Consider the following 11,418-nt stretch of genomic DNA (forward strand, 5'->3'; position numbering starts at 1 on the left):
TAGTGTTCATCCAATTACCTCAATTGTAGCTTGTTTCATGTTTATGAAGACCTGTATCTTATGACTTTCTAAATGGCTAGTTATTATTCAAAAACCTATTTTTGTGTTTTAAGGGGTGGGGTAGAAACACTAAGTGACAATGTGTGAAAGGCATATTGCTTCCAGATTCTGATATGTGTGGGAAAATACTGTTGAAATGAAAATCTTGATCATTTACCGTAACAAGTAACCAATAGTTTATGAAAACCAACTTACCAACTTGTACAGACTAATAAATCTTTTCCACAGTAAAAGAAAAAAAAATCTACAGCAATTATTTAAAAAAAAAGCTTAAAAGAGTTCAGACTTCAATTAGAGTTATGAATGAAAAGGATCTGGTTAGGACTAAGGCAAACCAGGCCAAAGGGTAAAGGATGATACTGACTGTGTTTTAAAACTTCAACTTCTGGGTAAGACCAAGGGAAGAGTTGTTTATTTGTTGCAGGATTTATATTTTCTGCAGTACACTAAATAATTTAACTTGTACAGTTTATTCAAACACCATAATTACATGGAACTTTGAATAGGAAGAGAGATCTGGTAGGTTTGTACAGGTTACTGTGAATTCACAATACATCCTAAAGTCATTTCGGCAGAGAATAAACATATATTTGCAGGGCCCCCCTGAGGAACTGGGGGGAAATGCAGAAATGTTGGATTTCCCCACCTGGGTTATTACTGATATTTTCACAAACTTTGAGGACTAACAATTTAATAGGATGAGCCCTCAGTCTTGGGGCTTACCTTTATGAAGCTTGTTACTGAACAAGAGAGCCTAAGCCTATTTATAATTGTGCCTAAGAGTCTCCCCCAGAGAACCGCTTTGTTGCTCAGATGTGGCCTGTCTCTCTCTGTCTAAGCCCATGCGGCAGGTGAACTCACTGCCCTCCCCCATATGTGGGACCTGACTCCCAGGGGTGTAAATCTCCCTGGCAACATGGGACATGACTCCCAGGGATGAGCCTGGATCCAGCATTATGGGATTGAGAACATCTTCTTGACTAAAAGGGGGAAGTGAAATAAAATAAAGTTTCAGTGGCTGAGAGATTTCAAATGGAGTCAAGAGGTCACTCTGGAGGGCAGTCTTATGTGCTATACAGCTATCCCTCTTTAGTTTTTAGTGTATTGGAATAGCTAGAAGGAAATACCTGAAACTGTCAAACTGAAACCCAGTAACCTTGATCCTTGAAGGCAATTGCATTAACTATGCCTTGGTGTGACTGTGTGATTGTGAGAACCTGGTGGCTCACACTCCCTTTATCCAGTGTATGGACAGATGAGTAGAAAAATGAGGACAAAAACTAAATGAAAAATAGAGTGGGATGGGAGGGGATGGGGGGGATAGAATGCTCTATGTATTCCTTTTTACTTTTATTTTTATTTCTTTTGGAATAAGGAAAATGTTCAAAACTTGATTCTGGTGATGAATGCACAACTATATGATGGTACTATGAATAATTGATTGTACACTGTGGATGATCGTAGGGTATGTGAATATACCTCAATAAAACCGTATTAAAAAAGAAAAAGAAAAAAATAGTGTGATTACACTTATATAAAGTTAAAATATGTATAATTCAGATAGATAGACTGACAGACAGATGTAATTAAAGTTGCTGTGGTGGGTTGAATTACGTGCCCCAACAAACTCATGTACTTAATCTGTGTCCTGTGGGTATGAACCCATTGTAAACAGGACCTCTTGAAAATGTTATTTTTAGTTAAGGTGTGGTAAAACCAGGGGAGGCCTTAATCCAGTTTACTGGAGGCCTTATAAAGAGAACCCAGAAGTCACAGAAGTGAAAAAGGAGAGGACATCACGTGACAGAAAGGCCAAGTGTTCCAGTTTGCTAATGCTGTGGTTATGCAAAATACCAGAAATGGATAGGCTTTTATAAAGGGGGGTTATTTGGTTACAAAGTTACAGTTCTACAACCATTAAAGAGTCCAAACCAGGGCAGAAATATGAGTTTATCTTCACTGAAGAAAGGCCATCGGTGTCCAGAAAACCTCTGTTAGCTCAGAAGGCACGGGGCTGGCGTCTGCTTGCTCCCAGCCTGCATTTCAAAATGATGTTCTCCAAAATGTCTCTAGGCTTAGCTTCTCAGGGCAAACTCTGGGGTAGTATCTTCAAAGCATCAGCAAAAGTCTGCTTTCCACAGCCATCTCCAAAATGTCTCTCTAAGCTGCAACACTGAGCTCCTTCTATCTGAGCTCTTATAGGGCTCAGGTAAACTAATCAAGAGCCAGGCTGAATGGGTGGGGCCACACCTCCATGGAAACAACCTAATCAAAGGTATTATCCACAGTTGGATGGGTCCACATCTCCATGGAAACAACCTAATCCAAAGATTCCAACCTAATCAACACAGCCCCCACAAGATTGCATTAAAGAACATGGTGTTTTGGGGGACATACTACATCCAAACTGGCACACCACGGAACCCCAAGGATGGCTGGCAGCCAGCACCAGAAAACTGATCACTGGGGAGAAAGTAAGCCTTGCAGATGTCTAGATTTTCAACTTCTTTTAGCCTCAAAACCATGAGCCAATGAACTCCTGTTGTTTAAGCCAAAAAAAAAATTATCATAAAAAATCAATCAGCTTGTTTATGATTAACACTACAAATATAAACAAATTCTTTCACAAACTAGTACCAATGTACAACGCTTGTACAAAGAGTTAATAATTGGGTGATATACAGGGAAGAAAGTACCTATTGCAAACTACGGACTATAGTTAACAGTAATATCTTAATATTCTTTCATCAACAGAAACAAATGTACCACACCAATACTAGGGGTCAATAATGGAGGGGGGGGATAAGGGGTATGGGGTGTTTTGGGTTTTCTTTTTTTATGTCTATTTGTTATTTTTCTTTTTGGAATAATGAAAATGTTCTAAAATTGATTGTGATGATTGCACACTAGGTGGTGATACTGTGAGACATTGATTGTATACTTTCTAAGGATTACGTGTTATATGAATATATCTCAATAAAATTTGCAGTTTTAAAAAACAATCAGCTGACAACTCAATTAGTCCTTCAATTTTGTTGGAAGGACAGAAGGGAAAGCACCTGACTTGCAGATCGGTGTGTTCCTTGTCACTAGGTCACTCACTTTCTCAGACCAACATTTTGGTGCCCTGGGTGTTTTTACTTTCCTGCCTTCCAGCTTAGTTCTTCTTTTGGGGGGAGAGGGGGAGTGCAGGGGAGGGGCAGTGCCTGCTCCTTCCCAGGGCCCTCCAGGCCCATCAGCGTCAGGGGAGGGGGCATATGGGAACGTCAAACTGGAACATAATTCCTTCCCTTAAACCTGTCCTGGTCCCCGTGGCCGGCCTGTGGAAGACCCTGCCCACCCACGGGGATACACGACCCTAGTCTGAAGACTGCTGCCCTGCAGAAACTCAGATGTTGCACTGACACTACGGCAAGAGGGTCCACAGCAGCACTGTGCGTGACCACTGCAAACAATCAGAGGTCTAGCAACAGGCAATGGATAAATGAACTGTGATGTAAACATACAATAGAAAGGAAGTGAATGAATTACGCTACACAAGTTAAAAAAAAATCTTAACACTGAGTGAAAAATCAAGCTCCAGAACACAATTCCATTTTTTATGAAGGCCAGACAGGCAAAACTTAGCAATATACCATTTTGGAGTACCTACAGCATACATGAAACTATGAAAAAAGCAAAGGAAGGATATATGAGAAAACCAGGATAGTGGCCACTTCTGAGGGAGGGAGAGGGAGGTCAGCATGGGGCACTCTGGGGGCATCTAAGTTTATAGGAATATCTTATTTCTTGAGCTGCAGGCAAGTACCCCAGTGTTTGTTTCATTAGTCTTTAGCTGCAGGTGCTCATTCTATACATTCTTCTATACGTTTGATATATTCACAACACACATTTTGGGGAAAAACGAGGAGTGTGAAGAGGGAATGACCAACAGTTGTGAACACTCGGAACAACAGCTGTCCTGGGAATGGGGAGGTAAGATGGTGCCAGCCAGGGGTACACAGAGGTTGAAGAAGGAGCTTTTTTTTTTTTTTTTTAATGTAACAAAGAACTGTCTGAGTTTTTAGACTTTAGGTCAGAACCAGTAAAGGAGATAAGTCTTGCTTTCTTCTTGGAAAAGTAAGAACTGGAGCAGAGTCAGAGGGCAGGGGATGTAGGGAAGGATTGGTTTGCAACAGGCTCTGAAACTAAGGAAAGGAAAACAAGATGAGTAAAGAAAGAGACGCTCACGGGGGTGAAAGGAGGGCACCCAAGCCTCCGTTTTCTTGGTAATTAAGAGACATGGTTGTCTGCCAAGAGATGGGATCAAGAGTGGGGTGGTGCGGGGATAAATGTGGACCCGGCATCGTGGGACTGAGAGTATCTTCTTGACCAAAAGGGGGATGCAAAATGAGATGAAATAGTTTCAGTGGCTGAGAGATTTCAAATGGAGTCGAGAGGTCACTCTGGTGGACATTCTTATGCACTATATAGATAACACCTCTTAGGCTTTAATGTATTGGAATAGCTAGAAGTAAATACCTGAAACTACCAAACTCTAACCCAGCAGTCTGGACTCCTGAAGACAATTATATAATAATGTAGATTACACGGGGTGACAGTGTGATTGTGAAGACCTTGTGGATCACACCCCCTTTATCTAGTGTATAGATGAGTGGAGGAATGGGGATAAAAACTAAAGGACAAATGGGGTGGGATGGGGGGATGATTTGGGTGTTCTTTTTTTCACTTTTATTTTTTATTCTTGTTCTGGTTCTTTCTGATGTAAGGAAAATGTTCAGAGATAGATTGTGGTGATGAACGCATAACTATGTTGTCATGCTGTGGACGGTGGATTGTATATCATGGATGATTGTATGGTGTGTGAATGTATTTCAATAAAACTGAATTTAATAAAAATAAATAAATAAATAAATAAATAAATAAGAAAAAAAAAAAAAAGAGTGGGGTGGTGAATCAGGAGAGTGGAGAAGGGTGAAGAGAGCCATGGTGGGGAGGGGGCTTGTCCCAGGGTCCGAGGGAAGGGCACTGGTGGAGAAGGAAGGAAGGGGAAGGGGGAACGGGGTCTGGCAGAAAAGAGACTGGAGATTGGGGGTCTTCCTGGGGGTGGAGGAGCAGGTATACTGCCGCCCTCCAGGAGGGAGAGTTCTGAGGACTACTTAGAGAATGGTGTGATGCAACTTTAAATTTCTGGGAGGATGAAGTTTCCAGTTCTGATAATCACCAGAGTGAGATCCTGGGAGGGAAGGGGGTGAATGGAGTCAAGAATATTGAGCAGCTACGAGAAGGAATAAAGTTGCGAGACACGCAAGGAGGTGAATGGATCCTGTAGACAGCATTTTGAGTGAAGTACGCCAGAAACAAAGGCAAACACTGTAATGCCTCACCGATATGGACAAACTACAATGTGTAAACTCAGAATTGACTCTTAGAGCACAGCCTAACAGGGAAATGATTGTTGTAATGGTCCCTAGACTGTAAGCTCTTATAGCAGTCAAATCTATTCCTGAATTGTAATGGCTGTCTCCAAACTCTGAGATGTTGATCCCTTTGCGTATAACCTGATTGGTTTCTGGAACACTGGCTATCTGTGTGACACCTGAAACTCAGAGCTAGAGCTTGGCAAATGTGAATGTCAGTATTAACGCATACAGCAAATGTTGGAAAAAAAAAAAAAAAGCTGGAAAAGAGCCCAGACTTCAATTAGAGGTATGAATGAAGCAAATCTGGTTAAGACTAGGGCAAATGGGGCCAAAGGGTAAAGGTTGAAACTGACTGTGTGTTAAAACTTCAACTTCCATGTGAGACCAAGGGAAGAAACGTTTATTTGGTGTAGGATCTATATTTTCTAAACAATATAACTTCTACAATCAGTTTGTTCAAACACCACAATTACGTGGAAACCTCTGGGGCCTGGATGACTTCAGACATGGACTAGAATCAAGACCTTCTGTCTCCTAGTTGTTTCTTAACATCTCTAGTCAGATTTTCTTTCTAAAGCCCATGAAAAATCCTGGCTTTATCTGTTGTTGACTCTACCCTAGGGCATCTGGTACTGAAACCAGGAAGGACAGGAGGTCCCCTCCTCTCACACTGGCAAAAGTAGGGCACCAAGGGACAAGGATCTAGGTGAACCTAGACCCCCCTCCATAGTGTGTATGGGGAAAGATAGCTCCATATGTCCCCACAAGACGGGAGAGAGAAAGCCAGCCTCCTGCACCAACTGCTTATTTCTACGTCAAGCTGTAGCTGGGTGGGGCTGGGCACTCCACCTGCCACCAAGGGCTGTAGGCTGGGATTAGGCCCCCTGTCTTGACCGCACTCCCATAAAGGAGAAGTAGCAAGAAGGGTATGGGATACATAACTTTACAAACCCAAATAAATTCTTAACACCTTTTTGAATATCTGCTCTCAGAAGTTTGGCCATGAGGAAAAGAGAAGGTAGGATAGTGAAACTATTTGAAGGTCTTTTGAAAATTTCAGTCTGTCTCCCACTTAAAGAAAAGGGAAAGGAAACTATTGTTGATTCAGCACCTACTGTTACCTCAGGCTCACTTAAACCTCACATTAGCCTGGTGAGGAATAGGTGTCTCCAATTCAAAGATAAAGACGCTTTATCAGAAAACAAAGTAACTTGCCCAAGGGCCCTCCTCTAGTAAGTAGTGGAAAACAGCTTTAAGCCTAGGTGTGTCTGACATAAAACCCCATATGTTTTCCCTGGAATTCATACTGCCTGACTACAAAGGAAGGAGAGGGAAGGTGGCATTTTAGAATAGAAAGCAACAAGAGAGGGTGTGAAAGCCAGAGAATTTATAAGGGTCAAGGCACCAACTAAGTTTGGCCCCTACCCTCCCACCAAAGAATATCGCTTCAGTTTGGGAATTCAATTTAAGTGAGGGACTTTTTATGAGTAGATTCCGGCTGAGCTGAAGAGGAGAACTTGAACAGTTAGCCTTTCTGTGAGACTTACAAAACATAACCCACCACATAATTCCTTCAATCAAGTTTACAATCTTAATGGGGAAACCAGATACTGAACTCTATAATGCAACTTCATCAGACACGGAGGTATAAGGAAAATGCTCTAGTCTCCTGGAGGATGTAATAAATCCATTTGGAAGGAAACAGCGGCATCTTCACCTCGACTTGGATGAGTGGAGAAGTGAGTGTAGGTGTGAAGGGTGCAAGGAAGAGGAAGGGAAGGGAGACTGCAGCATAGTTAGAGAGTGACAAAAAGAAGCCAGAGGCACCGAGTTGAGGGGAGGTTTTGTTTCAGGCGGTCAGTCTAAGGGGAGGAGGTGGGCAGAGGGGCGGCTGCAATGGAAAGATGAGAGGTAGTGGAAGCATACTAATAGAAATAATCATATAATTAGAAGAACTGGTGGTAGAGTTAAATAGGTAGTAGGGGTGAAATACGCAAGGTCATCAACAGCGCAAGCGGAGGGCGTTTTTCTTGGCAAGAAGTTGGGATTAATTCTGAGAATGGAGGGGAGGATGGGTGTGATTTCAAACGATTGTGAGATGGAAGGAAGTTAAAGGCACTGAATTGTTAAGACTTTGCGGGGAGTGAAGGATGAGCCAGGAGGGCTGGGGTGTTTGCTAGCTTCAGAAAAATGGGAAAAATCCGAAAATGTAGCTGGAGGAACTGAGAACACACTCCACAGGAAGATACACGTGTGGAAACTGGGATCAACAACTCCGCTAGCCCCGAGGCGTTTTGGGGCCCTGGGAGAGGCCGCGGTTGCACCACGGGTTCCCGCTCCGCACAGCTGGACCAAAGAGGAAACACCTCTCGGAGCAGGTGGCAGCGAGGCCCGAGGGATGCCAGGCTCACTGGGAGCCCAGGCGGACGCCCCAAGCGGGAAGGCGGGGTGCGGCACGAACAGCACCGCGATCCGCCGGCCGCGGGGAGCAGGAGGCGGGCTTCAGCGAGCGAGCCTCCGCGCGGCACTTGGCACGCACGCGCAGACAGGCCGCGGGGCCTGGAGGCACAGAGGAGGGGGAGCGAGAAAGAGCGGGGAGTGGAACGTATTTCCGCTCTGGCGGACAAATAATCCCGGCCAAAGGGGAGGCAAGGCCGTCCGGCCCCTTTAACCGCGTCGCGTGGGGCGGGGGGTGCTACTGGTGAAGAAAGGGGGGTCGGGAAGGGGGGATCCTGCTCCTTTAATTCCCTCCCCTCTTCCTCCTCCCGGAGTCCTCGCCGCCGCCGCCGCGCGCGGGGCCTGGGACACACAGCACGAGCCGCCCCCGCCCCTCCCCCTTACACCCACGCGGAGCCGGCCACGCGCGCGCGTCCTGTGCACCCCCGCGCCTGCGCGTTGCCCAGGCCCTGCCCGTGTGTGGGGGGCGCTGCCAGCCCCGGGGGGGTGGGGGAAATAGGGGGGGAAAAAAACAGCGCGCGGAACCCGGCCAGGTGAGAGGCCCGTGCACTTTGGATCGTGGGGCTGGGGGGCGTGCCACGGACCCCGGGGGGGGAGGGGGCAGGCACGATGCGTGCAGAAGGCGGGAGGGGGGACGTGAAAGGCGCGTGCAAACGTGCAAAGGGGGGGCGAAGGAACGAGACAGCGGGTAAGGGGGCGGGGTGGGAAAAGCCTGCAACCCGGGCCACCCCCGCACCCAGAGCCCCACTTCGCTGCCCCCTCCACTCAGTCCCTCCCTCGTGGGCGCGCGGGCTTGCTCCATGCTCCGCTGGCGGCCCCGCCCCCGGGAACCACGCCTCCCTTCTCTCCGGAGGCCAGCGCCTCCCCCGGGACTGGGGAAACTGAGGAAGAGGCCTGAAGACTGGGGGATAGCGTGCTGGGGGTAGCGAGTCGGGCAAAAATGTGGGCGAGGGGCCTAGAGCCTCGGCTTCGAAGAGCCAGAGACCTTTGTCTCTGACCGGTTTCCTTCCCAACCAGGGTTGCCCCCTCCGCCACAATGGCCTCTGGGGTGGAAGTCCTGCGCTTCCAGCTGCCCGGCCATGAGGCCGCTACACTGCGGAATATGAACCAGCTCCGCGCAGAGGAGCGGTTCTGCGACGTGACCATTGTGGCCGACAGTCTCAAGTTCCGCGGCCACAAGGTCATCCTGGCCGCCTGCTCGCCTTTCCTGCGGGACCAGTTCCTGCTGAACCCCAGCTCTGAGCTGCAGGTCTCGTTGATGCACAGTGCGCGCATCGTGGCGGACCTGCTCCTCTCCTGCTACACTGGCGCCCTGGAATTCGCCGTCAGGGACATCGTCAACTATCTGACGGCCGCCTCCTACCTGCAGATGGAGCACGTGGTGGAGAAATGCCGGAATGCCCTCAGCCAGTTCATCGAGCCCAAGATCGGCCTCAAAGAGGACGCGGTCAGCGAGGCCAGCCTCGTGAGCGGTGTCAGCGCCACCAAGTCCCTCCTCCCCGCTGCCAGGACCCCAAAGCCGGCCCCCAAGCCCCCTCCCCCGCCCCCTCTGCCCCCTCCACTCCTGCGCCCCGTGAAGCTGGAGTTCCCGCTGGATGAGGACCTGGAGCTGAAGGCCGAGGAGGAGGACGAGGAGGAGGATGAGGATGTGTCTGATATCTGCATTGTCAAGGTGGAGTCCGCCCTGGAGGTGGCGCACCGGCTCAAACCCCCTGGAGGCCTGGGAGGGGGTCTGGGTATCGGGGGATCCGTGGGCAGCCACCTTGGGGAGCTGGCCCAAAGCAGCGTGCCCCCCAGCGCTGTGGCCCCGCCGCAGGGTGTAGTAAAGGCCTGCTACAGCCTGTCCGAGGACGCGGAAGGGGAGGGCCTGCTGTTGATCCCAGGGGGCCGGGCCAGCGTGGGGGCCACTTCAGGCCTGGTGGAGGCAGCGGCAGTGGCCATGGCTGCCCGGGGGGCGGGGGGCAGCCTGGGGGCGGGGGGTAGCCGAGGGCCCCTGCCTGGGGGTTTCTCGGGTGGGAACCCCCTGAAGAACATCAAGTGCACCAAGTGCCCGGAAGTGTTCCAGGGCGTGGAGAAGCTGGTCTTCCACATGCGGGCGCAACACTTCATTTTCATGTGCCCACGCTGCGGCAAGCAGTTCAACCACAGCAGCAACCTCAACCGTCACATGAACGTGCACCGCGGCGTCAAGTCGCACTCGTGCGGCATCTGCGGCAAGTGCTTCACGCAGAAGTCCACGCTGCACGACCACCTCAACCTGCACTCGGGTGCTCGGCCCTACCGCTGCTCCTACTGCGACGTGCGCTTCGCCCACAAACCCGCCATCAGGCGGCACCTCAAGGAGCAGCACGGCAAGACCACGGCTGAGAACGTGCTGGAGGCCAGCGTGGCTGAGATCAACGTCCTCATCCGCTAGCGGGCCAGCACGCAGAGGGGGAACCCGGCGGCCCCTGGGCTGGGTGGGAAGGGGCTTCTGATGTCCAGGAGTATAGGGGGGTGGGGGGTCTGGAGCAGGAAGGTATGATGGAGAACCTAGCAGACACACATCCTGAGGGAGGGGCCAAAGATTCCTTGGAGAGAAGACCCTGCCTCTTCAGAGTTGAAAAGGAAGGAGATGGGGAGAGGGTTTTTGAGAAGGCCAGGGGAATATGGGGTCCCAGAGAGAGATTTTCTCTTAGAAGTGCATGGATATATGGAGGGAGGGAAAGGGTCCTATAGGATGAGGAGAAAAATCTTGGAAATTGTGTTACTCTGGGTTAAAGTCTACCCAGGAGGAGATTCTGACATTTCTTGAGGTGGGGATTCGGTGGGTGGGAATTGGGAGGGAATTGGGCAGGAGGCAGCTTACATGCTCCTGTTTAGAATAGATCCTTGGGAGAGGGATTGGTAGGGGAGAAGATTATTGAATCCCAGAGGATTGGGGAGACAGTTTTTGCATGCTGGGGGAAGGGAACTGTGAGTACAAACAAAGCTCTCCAAAATTCTAGGGAGAACAATGTAAGGAACCAGGTAAGAGAATATGGAGGTGAGCATCCTGGGTAGATATTGGGAAGTGGGAGTACAATAGTGAGAACAATGTGAATAGTTGTGGGGGTAGGGGGAGGGCACTTAGAAGAAAGGACACAAGGGCTGTTGTGGGGGGAGGGAGAGCAGTAGAGACTTATACAGTATTTTTTAAGAAAAAACGTATTTTTTAGGATTTTTTCTGGAGTTTGGGGTTTTAGTTTTTCTGCTTTCATTTTCCACAAAATAAAAAAACAAAAAACTTTTTTTTTCTTTATACTCTGGCAACTGTGTGTCTATGACCAACCTTTTTCTTTCCCCAGTTCTGACTGTCCCACCCTAGACAGCCTGTCTTCTGATGCCATGTGCTCAATACCTGGAGGTCACAACTCCTGCAGGTCCCATACCTAAAAGAGCCCAGCCTTTGACAGGGAAGGGAGAGTGTAACTAGTGGGCTCCTCTGGCCAGGGATTCT

General features: G+C 48.7%; 1 protein-coding gene across 1 annotated transcript; it reads left to right on the top strand.

Moving 5' to 3' along the window:
* The first annotated feature begins 8,131 nt into the window (after positions 1 to 8,131).
* ZBTB12 (zinc finger and BTB domain containing 12) lies at positions 8,132 to 11,128 on the top strand. Its single transcript, XM_037844785.1, has 2 exons — positions 8,132 to 8,473; positions 8,958 to 11,128. The coding sequence occupies exon 2, from the start codon at positions 8,977 to 8,979 to the stop codon at positions 10,354 to 10,356; it is 1,380 nt and encodes a 459-aa protein (XP_037700713.1). The 5' UTR covers positions 8,132 to 8,473; positions 8,958 to 8,976; the 3' UTR covers positions 10,357 to 11,128.
* The last annotated feature ends 290 nt before the right edge of the window (positions 11,129 to 11,418 follow it).

This window comes from Choloepus didactylus, chromosome 7 (assembly GCF_015220235.1).
Source record: "Choloepus didactylus isolate mChoDid1 chromosome 7, mChoDid1.pri, whole genome shotgun sequence".
Taxonomy (NCBI): domain Eukaryota; kingdom Metazoa; phylum Chordata; class Mammalia; order Pilosa; family Megalonychidae; genus Choloepus; species Choloepus didactylus.